At 37.4% G+C, this 19,286-nt stretch overlaps 3 protein-coding genes across 4 annotated transcripts; 2 read left to right on the top strand and 1 right to left on the bottom strand.

Annotated features, from left to right (window-relative positions):
• The first annotated feature begins 61 nt into the window (after window positions 1-61).
• On the top strand, window positions 62-2,562 carry LOC121881134. The gene is made up of 3 exons (XM_042388782.1): window positions 62-844; window positions 1,008-1,075; window positions 1,476-2,562. Exons 1-3 carry the CDS (start codon window positions 332-334, stop codon window positions 1,576-1,578), a joined length of 684 nt encoding a protein of 227 aa, XP_042244716.1. The 5' UTR covers window positions 62-331; the 3' UTR covers window positions 1,579-2,562.
• Window positions 2,563-2,678: 116 nt separating this feature from the next.
• LOC121880909 (kelch domain-containing protein 1-like) lies at window positions 2,679-9,848 on the bottom strand. 2 transcript variants are annotated; one of them, XM_042388524.1, is made up of 14 exons: window positions 9,708-9,848; window positions 9,189-9,302; window positions 6,983-7,053; window positions 6,704-6,821; window positions 6,221-6,333; window positions 5,868-5,955; window positions 5,413-5,496; window positions 5,223-5,303; window positions 5,065-5,123; window positions 4,692-4,801; window positions 4,520-4,592; window positions 4,255-4,339; window positions 3,371-3,423; window positions 2,679-3,072 (listed from the first exon to the last, which is right to left on the bottom strand). In XM_042388524.1, the coding sequence occupies exons 2-14, from the start codon at window positions 9,294-9,296 to the stop codon at window positions 2,931-2,933; spliced, it is 1,185 nt and encodes a 394-aa protein (XP_042244458.1). In that variant the 5' UTR covers window positions 9,297-9,302; window positions 9,708-9,848; the 3' UTR covers window positions 2,679-2,930. The 2 variants fall into 2 exon arrangements, with proteins under 2 accessions (XP_042244458.1, XP_042244457.1); XM_042388523.1 differs by having other exon boundaries at window positions 9,189-9,305.
• Window positions 9,849-13,208: 3,360 nt separating this feature from the next.
• On the top strand, window positions 13,209-18,513 carry pole2 (polymerase (DNA directed), epsilon 2). Its single transcript, XM_042388492.1, has 19 exons — window positions 13,209-13,337; window positions 13,934-14,034; window positions 14,155-14,230; window positions 14,732-14,809; window positions 14,946-15,039; window positions 15,159-15,233; window positions 15,425-15,508; window positions 15,680-15,736; window positions 15,820-15,868; window positions 16,029-16,101; window positions 16,648-16,820; window positions 16,910-16,999; window positions 17,108-17,162; window positions 17,254-17,313; window positions 17,394-17,471; window positions 17,659-17,767; window positions 17,884-18,060; window positions 18,162-18,229; window positions 18,327-18,513. The coding sequence occupies exons 1-19, from the start codon at window positions 13,267-13,269 to the stop codon at window positions 18,343-18,345; spliced, it is 1,587 nt and encodes a 528-aa protein (XP_042244426.1). The 5' UTR covers window positions 13,209-13,266; the 3' UTR covers window positions 18,346-18,513.
• Window positions 18,514-19,286: the final 773 nt, after the last annotated feature.

Raw genomic sequence — 19,286 nt, forward strand, 5'->3', positions numbered from 1 at the left:
TCCCAGGGGTCCTGAGCCAAACTGGTGTTATGTAACGGATACACTGCTTCTCATCCTGATGTGGAGTTACTCTAAAGTTTGGAGAGAGTCCTGTGGTCTTTAAACATGGAAAATGCGTTCATTTCAAAGGTGCGTCTGCAGTTCTTGAACATTTTCAGTTGATTTTTAGCCAAAGAACTGTCTTATAACCTAATTGAAAACTTACCTTAAAACCCTGCAAAGGATCAAGCCTTTTTTGGTTAATTTTCGACTCTTAACGCTCCTGGTGTGCTGGAGGGGGAGTTTGGAAATGGGACTTTGCTTTTAGATCTTGGACGCAGCCAGACAGGACATGGGCAGCGGTACGAGCCGAGGAAAGAAAGTTGCACCTGCGTGTGTCAGCGAGGTGAACGTGACTAAAAAAGCTGCCGGTGTCACTTCACCCAAACAGCACAGCCGTGCATTCAAACCTCTCAAAATTCACACAATTTTGCGCAACGCGCGCAACCGTGCGCAACCGGGCTGCCACAGCGAGGGCCACGACTCTGAGTTCTCTGGGGAGGACGATGACATTGATGGAGAGCTGCTGGACACAGTTCTGACAGATTATGAGGAGCGAGAGAGGGCTTCTGTAAAGAAACATCCTTCCAAGAAGACTTTCATCAGATCCAAAACATATGGACTGTGTCATTTCAGCCGGGAGGACGCTGATGAAGACTTGAGCTCAACTCCTCAACTTAAAGAGACGGGAACAGCCGAAGAGCCACGTGGCTCCCACGGTGGAACAAGAGATGTAAACAAGAGGAGCAATGATGCTTTCACGCACGTTCAAAAACACACACCTCCGGGTCCCGGTCAGCATGATGTAAGCCTCATTTTATGGACATTACATCTTTTTACAGTGTAACTAAGTTCATTATAGATCATTAACATCTGGATTATTTTAGAATAACCTTGAGCATAGATAACTGTTTAATGCTGAAATTAAAACACTTGATATGCTTTCTTTCCTCTCTGGTTGATGTCAGTCCTCCTCACAGGGCTTTTTGACAAGAGTGGCCTTGTTGGAAGCTGTTCCCACATCAGAAAAAACATCGTAAGTAGACAACTCTGATCAATAATTGATTTCCGAGCTCAGTGGAGTAGTAAAAGCCGAGCAGGGCCAGATCAAATTCACCTGAAAGGGATCGAAATACCAAACCATTATTCTCAGAGCAGATAACATTAGTCAGACGTCTGCAAGGAGGCCGGGAACAAACAAGTGTCTGTTGTTGCTGTTTTTGTTGAGAGGTGAGTGTGAAAACTGGGCACAATATATTTCATAGCTCTGACCTTATCACCATCATGGCCCTGCTGTGCGTTATAATAATTGGAAACTCATCAGTTGATTAACAGATGTTGTGGCTTGATTTAATCAAAAGAATATTGTTAAAATAACACATCAAATTTCACAGTATTATTATCATCTTGCTGAAATGTTTCTCTGCTCTCCTCAGGACTTTGGGCAGCCTCCATGGCTCCTCTCTCACCATGCCAGTCATCCTGTATAATGGATCAGAAGAGGAGCTGATGGACACTATTGAGAACGAGTTTAGTTGACCCTCAGTTGCCCCAGAGCTGCCTTCATGAGATGCAGCAGCTTGCAGATAAAATAATGAAAAAAGAAAGAGGACCAGGGTTTCTTAACAGGGTTACATTCACTGTATTTTTGCAGGGTTTCTTAGATAGATTTAACATTGTGTTGAGGAGCTGCACTCAAGGCCTTTACCCAAGTTTTATTTAACAACAAAGCAGTGTAATTGCAGAGTTATAACACCAACTTGAACAGATGCCAGAGGGTTCTCCTCACACGGACCAGAGCTGTTAACAGACAGAGGCCTCCCTGGTTTGTTATCTGCACGTCCCTGCAGTGATAAGGTGTCACTGTCACCCCCTCAATCCTGCTGGGCTCCCACAGAGCACACAACTATTTATTTGTAATCTATTACTTACTTTACTTTAACTTGTCTGTTAATGGGAAACAAGAGAGAACACAAACATTTCTCTGGTAGCTTAAACTCAGCATTTCTGTAAAAAAAAATCTAGCAGCACAGGCACATTCTTGAGGTCTTGTGGTGACACTATATGGAAAAATATCATTTTCCGCCAGCAGTTTTGTGCATGTAATGCAATGTGAAGGGCTATAGTTTTTCCTTTAGTGGCAAACCTGCAAAGGCATGAGCTTGGATTGTTTATTTAAGGTTTCCTTCCTGACCACAGTTCCTGCACTTCTCCACCCATGAAGAAGGAATGTGTGGCTACAGAGAGACTTTCAATAAGTCTCAGTTTGACCCAGCTCCTTTTCTGCAGAACACAAGATTCAACCACATTCAAACATAAAGGTGTGCTGCCACTTAGTGGTGGAACACAGTAACTGTGTGCATGTATATATACTTGAGCATTCACGTTAATACCCATATATGTCAAGAAACTGCAGCTGTCACTGTTTAACGACTGGTGAATTTCAACCAGAAATGTAGAGTACGAATTTTGTAATTTTGTTTTATCTTGCAAATAAAAATGGACTATTCCTGTTTGTGATCATGTGAATTGTCTGTGCTTCTGTGTGTGTCTGTGTGTGTGTTAAATTTGCTATTACAGCATTGCTTAGGTGACATACTTAAAATACCTTTGTAATCTAATAATCCACATCAGAGAAAAACTTTTTGATGTGCCATTTAATCATCACAGTCAACACAGGAACAGTTTCAGCAGGCAGACATTACAAAATAAAATTTGCATTTGTAAAACAATAAAATATAACACCATAAAATATTTTGCACATTATATTTTATAAAATAAAAATGCTACCCCACACTTTGACTGAGCTGTTCAAAAATGAAAGGAGTACAGTACTTAAATAACAATTTGTATCATAATGCATTTTTCTTGGCATTGAAGAAGTTATTTAACTAATGCTGTTGTTTCTTTGAAGGCCTGTAGAAAGACATTCTCTTCTGTACTGCTGTCAGCAGTTTGGGAGGAAGGAGAGGGAGCTGACTTCTGAGTGTCTCATAGTTCCTCACATTCTTGGCAATGTAATCCTCACAAATCCTAACGGAAGAAGACAATATAAAGTATAAGTATATAGACCTACAGGGCAGTAAACCTTTTTCACAGCAGTTATTCTGACTGTACAGGTTAAACTAATTTCATTAACAAGCACATTACCAAGACCTTAGAACTGACACCTAAATGTGAGCAATTAATCATTAATTTCACCTGTGTTCGGCAAGTCAAAATGTCTGTTGTGCAAATCACTTCTGCTGCCATAAAATTATTCATATTTTCTTTCTGTGGCTTTTTTATAAATGTCTCTCTTGGAGACTGATAAAATATAGAAAGCTTTTACCTGAATAGAGGGTATGGCTGCATCTGGAAAACGAGTGCATCATTGCAGTGACCCTAGAGTGAAACATGTAAGGGTTATTTTGTGTTCTGTCATTATTTGCAAGGCTATATTTCAGCACAAAGTAGTTTCTTTCAAAGACTTGCATTCCACGTCCCTTTTTGCTTAATGCTTTGCTGAAAGTATTAACTGTGGTACACATGAACATACCCTGTGTTGTGTAGCTTTTTAAACACAATATACTTTTCTTGACACCGGCCATTATGTATATACAACTGTTAAGAGCAGAATTCTTCTTATCAGAGTACGCTTTGCTTGAATGTTGAATGCCAAATATTTTTTATCAGTTTCTCCGCATAGTTTTAAAGTTGTGCGTGAATTAAAGGAACAGTGTGTAGAATTCAGTGGCATCTAGCATTGAGGGTGCAGATTGCAAACAGACTGCAACCCCTTTCCAAGCATGTAGGAGAACCTACGGTGGCCACTAAACTCACAAAAAACGCAAAAGGCCCTCTCTAGAGCCAGTGTTTGGTTTGTCCATTCTGGGCTACTGTAGAAACATGGCAGTGCAACATCCGTGGAAGAGGACCCACTCCCTATGTAGATATAAAGGGCTCATTCTAAGGTACCGAAAACACAACAATTCTTTGTTTCAGGTGATTATCACTAATTAAAACATACTTATGAATATTTCTGCCAATAGAACCCCCTAAATCTTACACACTGGTCCTTTAATGTAATTTCAGGAGGCGTTTAGTTGTTTTTTCTTGTTTGTTTGTTTTTTCAAAGGGATTTAGCTTGCCATGCGATGATTTCCAAATGTATGTGAAATTAGAATAATTTAAATGAAATTAAAATAATTTCACCTCTCTCTCTATGATACTCACTGTGTCAACAAGGAGGATGTAGTCACAACTTCCACCAAACACAATGACATCAGAGTCTTTACCTGGACATGCTGTGTGCCACAACCTTGAGCAAGGGGGAAAAAAAGATGCAAGTTTTACTGAAAAGACATATAATTCTCACAAAAGACCCTCCCATCATTTTGTCATGATCATATCTGAATGTTCAAGCTCTATAGTAAGTGTACAACCTGAAACTTTTGGTTAGGGTCAGGGTAGAAATCTGTAAATATGTATAAGTTGCTACCTTGGCTTATTTTTATAGGGATGCTCGATTTCTCTCCATTTCTTTGTTTCAACATCAAGCAACCACCCATCACCTGATGGAGGAAGACAATACTTTATTAAAAAGAGAACAATTATATCAGAACTGCAACGACATTTTAACAAGGGAAATAAAAGTGGGTACATTTCCTTACTCATTGGTATGCAGTCTACACTGAGACCTCCAAACAGAAACAAAGTGTTATCCGTCACTGTGGTGAGTGTATGCCATGATCTGCCCACTGGAGTGGTGGACACTGGGGTTCTGGAAAACATATTTTACACAATATTATCAAAGAGAAACCTGGGAAGAGATTACACCTTTGAATATTAATGATCATGTTGAGAGAGTGTAATCTGAGCATACTTGTAGTTTAGTCTTACAAGATGGGTACAATGCACTTTTCTTTGAATGCTGGCCCAGCTTTAGTCTCTGGAATGATTATGTGTATGCTTTTCTGTCTCTAATAAAATACTTGACCTGGATGGAAGCACAACAGAGTGTAATTATTTATCACAATCACATACATTTCTGACCACGTCCATGATTCAAGGTCTAAGCAGTGAATGTCACTCGTCCTGGTTTCCTGTATTTAAAGACGAGAGAGAGAGAAATCACCAGTCACCAATGCTACTAATGAATGCTGATATATGAGGAAAACCTGAAAACCACGTAGAGCTCTCACCATGACTCTGCCTCCACAAATGTATCCTCTACAACCGAGTGTAGCGCTGGCGTGGGCTGCCCTGGGGGCTGGAGCGCGGCCCTGCACATGAAAACGATCAATGGAAAATCATCAGAAAATCTTGAAATTTTCTTAACAGATTTCCAATACTGCTAAACCCCCCCGAGGCATGATTAACACTCTGACTTACATGGGTTTGTGGTTCATCCCAACTGGCTTGCATGGGGTCAAATACATGAACCTCGTTGTTCCATCCCCAGAAGACATCCTCTACCTGAAAACACCAAGATAGCTTAACAGGAGCCAAGAAATGATTATCTACTGCTCTTAACACAAAATGACTCTCATACATCTGGAGGCATGTAAAAGGATTCTTCATCTGTACCAATGATTTAACATTTGTGTCACCAGATGCTGAAATTTCTCACCAATTTTGGAACAAAATCTCATATAAAATGATACTTGTACCACATTCTAAAGAAGAAACAAAAATACAGAATACCCTGCACTCCAAACTATCAAACATGTCCCTGATGTTTTATTTTAAATATATTTGATGCCTTAATTGATTAATCCACTACTGGATTAGCTAAAGTGTACAAAGACTTGTAACATATTTATAGTTCATTAAAAAAATTAAATTACCCATGATGCTTCATCTACAATGAAGCTTCTGTTTCTGCTGTCGACATCAGTCAGAAGTTTGTGACCATATCCGCCAAAATAGATTAGCCTGGAGAATATTAAGGAAAGATTATGATGGTTACTATCATGCTACTTGATAAAATGAAAGAAATTACCTCCATTTAGATGTTGCAAATTTAAATAGTGATAGAATAAAGCAAAAAATGCCTACAAGGATATGTGATATTGAAGAATATGTTGTATAATTTACTAAAACAAAGAGAGAATGAAGACTTTATGATAAGAAAATAAACCAACAAATAAAAACATGTGTTAAATTTAATAAATCAGTTAGACATCCTCATAGTGCTTACCTCCCATTATAAACCCAGCAGGACAATTTGTCTCGAGGTGAGGGAGCAGAACCCATCTCATGTATGATTTTCCTCCATGTATATTTTCCGTCTGTCAGGTTGACACAATAGATCTGTTTGAAGTCAAACAATGACCTTTAGGCATGTCAATCCTAATCCACTGTGTCTAATTCATCCATAGTTCTTCACAGTTTTTCACTGAGGAATGTGCATCTTTTGTAAGGGGCTGACAATGCGTCTATCTGTTTAACTGGTAGAATGTAGTAGGTCATTTTCTCCATTCAATTCACATCCATTAAGGGATAGATATGTATATCATAAGAGCTCACACCCTTAAAGGGGATTTTATTCAGGTGTTAAAACTGAAATTCACTGTTTCTGATTATGAAATCACACAAAAATAAATCTGTCACATCTACCAAAACTTTATGTGGAGCGTCATGCACTGTGTGGAGCATCGGTTTGCTCACATATCAACCTCACCTGATTGGTCTGTCCGTTGTCATCACAACCTCCAAATATGTACATATGTCCATTCAGAGAGCAGCCACAGGTCCCAGACATGGAGGGCGGGACTTCCCCTGTCATGTGGAACACTTGCCTTCAGAAAAAGAAAAAATGTGGATAGGCTGCTCACATTCACTCATGTCAAGAGACATGAGTAAATCACTAGAAACAAAGAGAGATGACAGTCCAGAATGTGTGAATGTTACTGCATTACTACACAAACAGACATATTTGGAATTTATTCAATATCCTTACCATATGCCTTGTTCTAAGTCATATACCCAGATTTCATCATTGGGTAGGAAAATTTCGTCATCAGCAACTGACTGTAGAGAATACAACATTACAGTTACATCAATATCTGCAGTAACAATACATGTTGAGTCTGTCGTTCTGAATGAATTATATCATTAAAAGGAAATAAAACAATTATGTTGAATGTAAAACCCAAGCGAATAAAATTCTGAAAATGTGTTCATTCTGCCAGGTTTCAGAAGGCCTACAGTACATTGAAATATATAACATAACAGCATGCTAACTGATGGTATCCCCTGTTCCATTTATTTATGTATTTGTATGTATTGTATGTATGTATGAATTTGTTATTATTTTTTTCATAATTGGGCACATATGGGTATGTACTGTATGACCAGCGGTAGAAGAAGTATTCAGATCCTTAAAGCGTAACTGCACCCTGAAGTCTGTCCAGTCTGAGCCTGTCTGCTGAACCTGTTTGCTGTGGAGCAGCTCCGCAAAAATTGAACCTTCAGTTTCAGTTTCAGCAGAGCTGCTCCACAGCTGACAGGTTCAGCTGACAGATTCAGCTGGCTGACAGGACAGACAGTTTCAGCAGAGCTCTGGTTACACCCTGATTTCACATTTTTAAAACAAGATTTTACCAGCTGTTAACTGCAGGAAAGGACAGTCGCAGAGTTAAAAAGCTGCAGGGTGAGATGCGAGAAGGATTACTGTTGTTTTTGTGGCTGCCAGCAGCTCTTCCTCCCGTGGACAGTCACAGACGGAGAGATTTCCTCCAGCAGGCCAGCAATGCTGTTAACTGCTGAAGCTAAAACTGTCTTGATCAGCATATATTTCAAAATGAGCGCAGGGCTGGGGGAGGTGGGCGTGGACATTCTACCATTTATATAAATTGCTTGACATAGAGACCTCCCAAACTGTCAGCTCTACGTCAGCATTGGCCACGCCTTTTCAGGGCTGATTTAAACAGGTTGAGCCATTTTCAACACATGAAATGACAGTTTTTATAAATATGGTTTCAATGCCAGTATTAACACCAGCATTGATGTGTTTCATCCAAATAGTCATATAATTTAGTTTACAGCTCAAATAACACATTTCAGTGTGCAGTTCCTCTTTAAAGGATGAGTTCACAGTTTTTCAAGTCTGTCTTAAAAAAAAGTCAGAAGCCCACGTAAACATTGAAACAGGTTTTGCTCACTGTTTTTATTCCTCCTGTTCATTAGAGGATCCTCCCAAAATATGCTTACAATGTGAAAGATTGGGGACAAAATCCTCAGTCCTTGTTTCGAGAAAAAATCTATTTAAAAGTTTATCTGAAGATAATATGAGGTAAAATAAAGTGGATATCTTCCATAGTTACAGTCTTTTTAGTAAAAAAAAAGTCCTTCTTTGTGTCTTGATGGACAGTGTTTTCCTGTTCAGCTGCAGTGGAAGGCTTGTAAGAAAAATCAGGAATTTTGCACTAAAAACACAGTAACTAAGACATTGACTTGATTTGACTGATGTATTATATATATATTAGCTTCAAATAAACTTTTAAATACATTTTTGCACAGAAGGACGGTTGTAGATTTTATCCCCGTCACTTACATTGTAAGTGCATTATGAAAGGATCTTAAAATGGTCAATGTGAACAAGAGGAATGATTACAGCAGCAAAAACATGTCAATACAGGCACCTGACTTTTGTTTTAGGACAGACTTGAAAAATTGTAAACCTATAAAAATAGAATATAAAATAGAAATACCGCACTGCAAAAGTTCTGCATTCAACATTTTATTGAAGAAAAATTAAGTATTATGTGCATAACGTAAGTATCTGTTATGCAGAAGGGCTCCTTTCAGACTGTTATATATATATTTTATTGAGTTATTGTTGATGTATTACTACTGATGCACTAAGCATCATTTTAATGTTCTAACTGAACCAGTTATAGTTAATTGTATCTACTTTATACAGGCTACTGTTAGGGAGCTTCTGTGACAATGGATTATATATCTAAAAATCTCTAAAAAAAAAAAAAAAAAAAAAGCAATATTAACCCCTGAAGTATACTCAAGTATTGTGAATAAAAATATAAATTAAGTGCCTCAGTAAATGTACTTCTTTAATTCACTGTGTATAACGCATAAACTGGCCCTAAGCAAACTGTAAAACATGTAAAACAGGCTGTTTAGTCATATTTGTTTGTTTTTCTCACCATGTATCCACCCCACACATATAGCAGGGTGTCCTCCACCACGGCGGTGTGTCCGCTCCTTTCACGGGCCACCAGCTCCGAGCAGTGCCTCTCAAAAGCGGAATCCATGACTGGCTGCTATAAATAGACAGAGAAGACGTGCCTTTGAACCTAAAATTATATAAAAAAATGTGTCTAAAAATGTCTCGTAGACTCTCAGCTGCAGTAAAGACTATTTTAGCAAGGAAAGCAACACATGACTTTGAGCAGAGCCTTCACACAAACCAGGCTTTCTTTGCACTACAAGGTGTTGTCATTTCTGTTCAGAATAAAGGTTAAAAGATATTATTACTGTAGAACTTATATTAGATATTGTAAGTTATGCAGGATTTGTACAAAACTGTCAGCATGTGTAACGTTAAGTTACAGTTTATCCGGAGGCTAACGTTGCTGTAGTGGCAGGTAAACTGTGTCCACAATACAGAGGCGATTTAAACAAAGATTTAAAATTTTAAAAAAGGTATATTTAAACATACTCACGGGCGACTGAACACTTTCTGTCGCTCTTACAGTTTTTTCTTATGTTGACAAAACCAAAACATCTTGCACACGTAACGTAAAATCGGGCAGAAAGCCTCGTTCTTGCCCCATCAGCTGCGTCAACAGCGTTATTTCTTTCCCCACCCGCATTCCGCGAAGACCCGCCCTCCTCTCTCTCTGATTGGCTAGTGCTCGTTTCCTTCGATGATTGGATTGGTTAGATTTAAACATGACGAAATGCTGCATTCACATGCACCTCGGATGGGGCCCTTTCCCGAATTGGGAAGACGTTCCTCTTACTTTGGTGTGTTCGTGGGATTGTGGAAACAACATGGACGCTACAAAGAGGATGGGTTGTATTTTGTCCCATACTTGCTGCATCAGTACATTCCCTGAAACCACTAAATTATTGCTTGACCTGACTTGTTATCAGGGTTCATGCTAATAAATAACTTTTCAAACTAATCTAGGTCACTCTACGTGGACAGTAACTAATGGTTTCAACCTAATACCAAGTTACAAATTACATTTGAGCAAAAAAATTATATGCAATACATTAATTGGTAAAACATTTCTTCTCTCTACCAAACATTTATTTCATCATTTACACCATGTTTCTGCGTATATGACTTCAACTTTGGGCAAGTCGTGTACCAAAATATTCACCAACTTCCACATTCACAAGAAGAGATGGACAGACATTTTTTTTTATCAAGAACTACATCAATATGGCACTACAATAAGAGTACCTAAGATCGATAAATTTCATATGGACTGATGATACATTATTATGAATATGTATAATTATTTTTTAAATATTTTATTTTTCTCTTTTTTTTTTTGTATTTTTTTTATAATGTTGTATATGTACCCCTGGTATAAACAGTTTTGTTTATACAAACTGTTTATGTTCACGTGGCATTCGTGTGAATTTTCCCAGTCGGAAAGTCATTTTTCTGATTATTCCGACACTACATAAATACCACAAGAAGGGGTAGGGGCGGGTCTTCGCAGAATGCGGGTGGGAAAACATAACGTTACAAAATAAAATTAAATATCCGGTGTTCTTTTCTTTTAAAAAATAAAATCCCCCCGGACCACTCGATGGAGATCAAAGTGTTAAATATTAAATCAATAAAAGACATTATAAATAAAAAATCATATGAATAAAGACAATCAAAATGTGTAATATAACCACTGAACTGTGAAATAATCCAATTTTTTTTCAAGTCAGCTCTTTATTTTGAAATGTCATTTCATCCATCCTGCATATTTTCACAATATCATAGTTTTTTTGTGCTCATTTTTAATTCATTCCAGCAGCTTTTATTCCAAAATGTCGTTTTTCCTAAATATATTTTTGCATACTTTTATGCTATTTTTATAGAGGATGTTACACCGAATCAAATAACTGGGTGTGGTGTGTTTGTCATGATTGCAGATAAGGATCTGTGAAACTGGTATTATGAAATAAAACGGACATTGAGAAAATGGCATTTTGAAATAAAAATACAATTTGTAAAAAAGGACAACTGGGATTAAATGAAAAATAACCTGCAATAAACTCTGTTACTTCCCACCTTTGCTGGAAATCATTCATTACTTTGAAACAGTGGTCGTCCCGTGGAGGCCCAAAATGTATTGGATTATTTCACAATTCAATTCATGCCATTCATGCCACTCACAGCACTGTCCAGCGGAAACATTAAAAAGAGAAGAGGAAGCAAGATTTTATTGTGACAAACTTCCTGCCCCTCCTGGGGAGCTTCATTCACTGTATTTAAGCAGGACTTCCTGAATAAATTCAATATTGCTTGTGTTTAACCAAAACAGCTGCACCTCAGGCCTTTGCATTTACTTATTTCTTATTTATGACATGAGTGTAATGGCAGAGGCATAACATCAACTTGAGCAGGAGCCAGAAGCTGCACAGACAATACTGCTCAACTGACAGAGGTCTCAGTGGTTTTCCTTGCTGTGTTAAAGTGTCACTGTCATCGTCTTAATCCTGCTGGGCTCCACAGAGCATTCACTCATTTGTGAACTGTTACTTGTTACTATTACTCTGTTAATAGAACACAGAGCAAGCATTTGGTCAGTTATGTCCCTCCTTATTGAAGCACAGCATAGTTGTGCAAAGTTTAGCAGCAAAATACATTGTGTAATGAACAATGTGGCCATGGTATTCAGAAAACAGACAACAACAAACATTTTCCACCAGCTGTTTTGTGCCTTTAGGGCTATAGTTTTATTTAAATTGCAATCTTGCAAAGATAGCTATGAGTTGGGATTCTTTATTTAAAGATTCACTTCTGGACTGCATTTCTTCACTGTTCTATTAAAGGACTGTGTGACAACAAAGGCTCAGTGTGTCCCAGCCGATGACAAGATACAACCACATGTAAACATATACACCATGCAGGAAATGTTCCCGAACATTTCAGGGAATAGACTGCATGTGCATGTGCCATGTGCCTGCTGCCACTAGTGGAGGAACACAACCCTTTTGTACATGCACACATAGAGTACTTGAACACGCAAATTGCACTTTGTGTCACTGTATGACATAGCCTGCATGTCAGCCAGAAATGTAACAGAAGAATTGCAGCTGTTTTTCATTTCACATGTCCTAATATAAACAATATATTGCAGTGTTTTTACCATGTGTTTACCAAGTTTCTGGTGGTAACTGTGTGTGTTTGTTTTGCATGATTTTTATGTGCCATTTATTCATCACTGCAGCAGTTTGTTGTGCATTTCAGGGGGCAGACAGTAAAAAATAAAATATGTAAAAATAAATATGTACATAAAACACAAAAAATATAAGACCATAAAACATTTTTTACATTATAGTTGTATACAGTTACAATATATATATAGTTAAAATGTTGCCCTACTCTGTAGTAGTCACTCAGGGAGTGCAGTACATTCATATTTTATGCTTTTATCCAAATATCGATGCTGTTGTTTGTCAGTAGTTCAGGAGGACGGAGAGAAAGCTGATTTCTGAGCATCTCATAGTTCCTCACATTCTTGGTGATGTAATCCACACAAATCCTGTGAGACGAAAAAGTTTGTCATTTCTCATTATGCTTTTTGGGAAGAAATATTGTCATATTTATAGTACCTCTAATGTAACCTATACAATAATTGCTGCTATAAAGTTATTTGTATTTTCTTTCTGGGGTTCTTTCTCTCTTGGTAACCAATACATATACACACTAAGTTAAAATAATACTAATGGAAATGTAAAAATAATGTTGTTTTCCTAAATATCTTTATAATCGTGTTGAACTGAAAACAATCATAAACTCAATAACACATAACAAGAAGGAAACGAGGAAATTAAGTTAAATTATATCATCATTTAATATTAGGGGAGTATCTATAAAAAAATAAATTCGGAAGGGGAGCTCTATAGTAGAAATAGATCAATAATATCTAGGAAAAAAAGGAAAAATTATTATTTTCAGCCAAAAGAAGGAGGCGAGCAAAGCGGAAGTGACGAAATGCGGAAGTTGATATTTAGCGCCAAAGCTTGAGTTGGACAACAACAAACATGGATATTGTTCGCAAAATAAAGACAAAAGTGACCGCTGGCTTCAAGATGCGGGGACTTATACTGCGACCGTATGTATTTTTCTTAATAGTTTAATTGTTAAAATGTTTTTTGCTGATTTTGTAACGTTACTGCGATCCTTGCAGTCAGAAAGCTAATACAGTAACTTACATGAGTTAGTCATCTCAAAGGCAGGACGCGAACTCTTTGAACGACATTTCAACCGCCTTTCTTAAATGAGAGCTCAACTGTTTTCACCGATTACACCTCAACTGATAGTCCAGCTGTTTTAAGCACTTTGACTTTTGACCTGAATTCATTGCAGTGTTAATGCTAACCTCCAGCTCCTTTCACTGCTTAACGTTACATTTCAACTGTTAACACTACTTCAATCCCTTCAGGTGTTTCTGTTGACACTTAAACTAATTTAGTGCTTCCTCTCCATCTATAACTCACATATAAAATCTCACAAGTAAGGAAATAACACTTTGTAACACACCAACTGTTAACATAGTTTCAATAACTCAAAAGAATCTAAATTGTAAGCCAGATGAGAAATATCTGTTTCCATCAAAAGTGTGTTTTATACCAGCGGTGACACTGGAAAAACAATACTAACAGACTGTTGTGTGCAGATTTTCATGCTTTATTTTGTTTTGTGCCTCAGTGAAGCCAGCAGGTACCTTGTGGAGGTGCTGGAGTCTGTCGATCCCTCTGAACTGGAGGATGTTATTGAAAAGGTACTGGATGCGGTGGAAAAGCAGCCATGTAAGTACATTACAGTCAGTCACAGTGTGTAGCTCACAATCTGCTTTCCTCTGCCTCTGTTTTTGTCTTAAGGTCTTCGGTGTGTTTTCAGTCTGTGACCATATGCATTTTATCCAACAGTGTTGTCTAGTATGATAGAGCTGTCTGTGGTGGAAATTGCCGTGCAGGACTGCACTCAGTCTTGTGATGAAACCATGTAAGTAGGGTTGATACTAACAGTTGTTTTTATTATCAGTGTATTGTTTTTTGATTAATTGATTAGTCTACAAATAATCAAATAGATCAGGGCTGCAACTAACAATTATTTTTATTGTTTAAATTGCAAATTATTTTCACAATTAAGCAATTCATCATTTGGTCTATTAAAAAATGGCGAAAAAATCCCATCATGACATCCTGGAGATCAAGTGTCTCATTTTATCTAATCAACAGTCCAAAATCACAAAACATTACATTTACAGTAATTTAAGACAAAGAAAAGCAACAAGTTCTCTCATTTGAGAGCCTTGAACCAGCAAATGTTTTGCGTTTTTGCTTGAAAAATGCAATTATGCTGTATTTGAATAATGCAACAATTACATAATGTACTATATTTTGCCTTATAGCTATTCAACACATAATTAGATATAACTGTATAACCAATTTTATTGTCCTGTAGAAAAAAAATACTTATATCAGCTTGTTCACTTTTTTCCAGAGATAATGTTTTCAACATCATCGGAGCCTTTGATGTTCCCAGATACATTTACAGTGTGGAGCGTAAAAAATTCGTACCGTAAGTAAATGGGAAGCTTTCTCTCTCCTTTGTGTCAGAATGAACCTAAAATGATTTCACTTTACATTGACTCCAGACTTTGTGCTGTGCTGCTGGTTTCAGGCAAAGTGTTTTTAATTTCGACCTTTTCATTCAGCATCAGCATGACGAGCCATCCAGCCCCGAGTCTGTGTGGTTTGTCCAGAGACAAAGCTGAACTCTACAGGGAGCGCTACACAATCTTACAACAGGTCTGTGAGCTATGTTTCATGACTGAGTTTCCAGACTGGGGAGCTGACTCACTCTTTTGCTGTTGTTTCCATTATTTGCAGTTTGTTGGTTGTACTTATACAGAGATATTTTTTTGTAGCGTACACATCGGCATGAGCTCTTCACCCCACCTGCAATAGGAGCTGCTGTTGAAGAGGGTCAAAACAAATTTCAGGTACTGAATCATCAACTTCCCACTATTTTAAGTATTTCTTTACTAAAAATTGTAAATGTTATTGCAGTTTTTACTCTTGAGATACTTCACATATCTATGCCGAGCTGCCTTAATTGCTGGAGATTGAAAGTGAAACACATTTCACTGTTTTGCATTTGACTAACAGACTGATTGTTATTTATCTGTTCTAGCTGAAGACAATTGAAGCACTGCTTGGTAGCACAGCTAAACTGGGAGAGGTGATCGTACTCGGGATGATCACACAACTGAAGGAGGTGAGTGGTGCAGATATTGTTCATTTTAGATCAGATTGAGATGGAGAAGTTGACAACAGAAGAAGTAATTTCTCTGAAAATTAGGACTTTGTGGCTTCCATGTCTGTTTGTCAGTGCAATGTATATTTTTCATCTAGTTTCTAAAACATTTACTTTTTTTTAATTTTTAAGGGTAAATTCTACCTGGAGGACCCAAGTGGAACAGTACAGCTGGACATGTCCAAAGCAATATCCTTTCATCTGTTCATTGGAGCCTGATAACAAAAAAATTACACTTTTACATTGGAGGTAAACCTTAACTAGATTCTCACCAGTTTCATAACGGCCTATACACAGAATCCTGCTTTGTCCTGGCAGAGGGTAAGATTGTGTATAACTATGATAATAACCATGCTAAATAGAAATTTTGAAAGATAAATCTGAAAGATTAAATAGATTTTTTCATACATTATTAGATATCCATATTCAGAAGCACAGACCTTTCTGTTAATGTTGTAGACTCTTGCTTTCTGTCCTGTAGGCTGGTACGAAGACTCAGTGTTCCACGTCAATGGTTTTGGATTCCCACCAACAGAGCCTTCATCAGCCACAAGGTCAGTGGGTTAGAGGAAAAGGCTACACACAAACTCTAAACTGAAGTTGAGAACAGTCAGTGTAACAATCATATCTGAAGCAAAGGTGAAGAAGCATCTTGTATCACGTATGTGAAGTTGTTTTACTTTGGTGTTGGTATGCAGAGAAAATGGCAACAAAATAATGATAAAGCAAATATCACATATTCTTAAGTGTTCATGTCAGATAGCTTTGCCACTGGGAACCAGACCTGGTAAATGTGGTCAACATTGCTCAATAGCAGAGTATGCAGAGTGTCTCCAATTACATATCAATATATATTACTTAAGAAAATATATGTATTTCAGCTTTAAGTTTGACATCAAGTTACCTTTACCAGGATATTTCACTCTTGTACAAATAGTTCAATTTATAAAGGACACAGATTCTTATGAATGTGACTATTATATTCTGCCTGAATTCATTAGCTTAGTTTTCAGCATCTCAAGCTGAATCTGACATTATTGCATAAGCTACCTGGACAGTCTGCCTGTTTCCTCATTATATAATACTTGCAATATTTCTAGGGCTTACTACGGCAATGTGAACTTCTTTGGCGGTCCGTCAACCACTTCGGTGAAGGCTTCAGCCAAGCTGAAGCAGCTGGAGGAGGAGAACGAGGACGCCATGTTTGTAATTGTCTCTGATGTGTGGCTGGACAATGTTGAAGTGATGGAAAAGCTCAACCTAATGTTCTCAGGTCTGATATTAGCCAAGTTTCACTTTACATTAGGACCAATAATATGTGATTTATTTATTTATTTATTTTTTTTTATTTTTTTTTTACAGGCTATGCTGCAATGCCTCCCACCTGTTTCATTTTTTGTGGAAACTTTTCCTCTGTCCCATATGGAAAAACACAGATCAAATCACTCAAAGGTGAGACTCATATTGATAACATAATACTGCACTTCTGTGTCCCTTAAGAGGTGAAATAAAGAGATAAATTACAGCATTTTAAAATCTTGTTCATTTATCTCTTTTTAGAGTCATTGAAGGCTCTTGCTGATGCCATATGTGCATACCCAAGCATTCACAGCAGGTGGGATGATCTACTGTGGTCTGTTCTTAACTATTCAAGCTTTTGTTGAGAGGACATTGTGTTTGACTTGAATGCCTTCTTAAACCTGCAGTAGTCGCTTTGTGTTTGTTCCTGGTCCTGAAGACCCTGGCCCTGGCACCATCCTGCCAAGGTAAACATTCAGATACACCTGGTTTTCAACATCACTGGTTCAGTGGTTCGGACAAATGTAGATAAATATGTCTCCCTCAGGCCTCCCTTGGCAGATCACATCACTGAGGAGTTCAGACAGAGGGTGCCATTTTCTGTGTTCACTACTAACCCATGCAGGTAAAACAGATATGTGGCTTTTATTAAATGTACAACTATTTTTTCACATTTTCAGTGTCAAATACAGCAAGTGATTTTAGATGTGACAGACACAAGTTTGATTTGTAAGACTTAAAGAAATTTGTTAGTAGATTCATGACATTTTAGCAGTATTTCCTTTACTCTGATGGCATGTTTTTCCCTGCAGGATCCAGTACTGCAGCCAGGAGATCATCATTATCAGGGAAGACCTGGTCAACAAGATGTGCAGGAACTGCGTCCGGTTGCCCAATAACAATCTTGACATACCAAACCATGTGAGTTCCAGCTTCTCTGAACAAACCTGTAAAAAATACCTACCATTACACAGAGAGAGTGTAATTCATCCTTTCATTTTTGTAAAAGAATGATCTTGTCATTTTCTTCTTCTCAGTTTGTTAAGACCATCCTGTCCCAGGGTCACTTGACTCCACTGCCTCTGTATGTCAGTCCTGTATTCTGGGCATATGACTACTCGCTGCGTGTGTACCCAGTCCCTGATGTCATCATCTTTGCTGACAAATACGACCCCTTCAGCATCACCAACACAGACTGTCTGTGTGTCAACCCTGTATGAAATATTTTATACATATCTTTGAAAGTTGTATTACATTCTCAATGTGCACTCATGTGATATTTATTACTATTATATTTTGTCATTTATAATGACAGGGCTCATTTCCAAGAAGTGGCTTTACATTTAAGGTGTACTACCCATCCAACAGAACTGTTGAGGACAGGTGGGATGTTTTTCTCTTGATGTTTTCCTTTTACAGATAATTGTAGTTTGAGCAATCATTAATGTTTATACTAATCTGTGTTCTTATGTCTTCACAGCAAACTTCAAGGACTCTAAAGAGAATAGTGGAGTTACAAGTGGAGCTGGGGGATTTTTGTACATTGCCTTTATATGATACTGTATGTTTAAAATGGACTAGTGATCGACAGATTGTAGTATTTGATTTTCTTTGTATCTTTATGTATTTCTGTCATGAATAATAAAAGTTTTATTATTTGTACTGAACATCCTGACATCTTTGTGTATGCATGATATTCAGCCCTAGTTTGAATATGGACTAATTCATTAAGCAATCTTCCTAGAAGAGAAGCAAACATGTAGAGCTGTAGAGTTCAGAAATTGCTCAGCATAGCATGCCAAATTAGGATTTTATAATGTCTCTAACATCAATTTAAAAGGGTAAATACACTTAGTTTCATCGGTTAGCTTGTCTTTGTCGTTCTACATAACAGCTACAGTTCAGGCTTTTGTGTCCTCCACCAGAATGGTCTTCATATCTGCATGTGATAGGCTGCTGTGTCTATATTCTGTATATAAATCAGAATATGTTCATAAGTCAAGTATGCAAGTATACAAAGAATGTGTCTGGGCATTTGATCCCACAGATATAAATTGAAAGTCGAATATAAATGATAATAAAGAAAGCAAATTAGTACTAAAATTAAGTGAAAAATTTAAAATCTATTTAGAGAATAGAATAATAGTTTTGAAATGGGATATAAAACTTGAAATATTGACTGTACAGAGGAAATATGGACAAAGAAATGAAGTGTACGAAATATGAAGGTGACAAGCAAAAATTATATGTAATATAAATAATTAAATTATGTGGAGGTTGAATGCAATGCACAATCTAAAGTCCAGTTTGATGAAATATATGAAAGTGACAAGTGAAGGGATTAAATGAGGGATGTGAAATATAAAATGTTTATTGAGACGTATTGAAAATAACTGCCAATGCCTCTAAATTGTAAATATACTAAATTGTGTATGCTTGG

Source organism: Thunnus maccoyii, chromosome 16 (assembly GCF_910596095.1).
Source record: "Thunnus maccoyii chromosome 16, fThuMac1.1, whole genome shotgun sequence".
Classification (NCBI taxonomy): Eukaryota; Metazoa; Chordata; class Actinopteri; order Scombriformes; family Scombridae; genus Thunnus; species Thunnus maccoyii.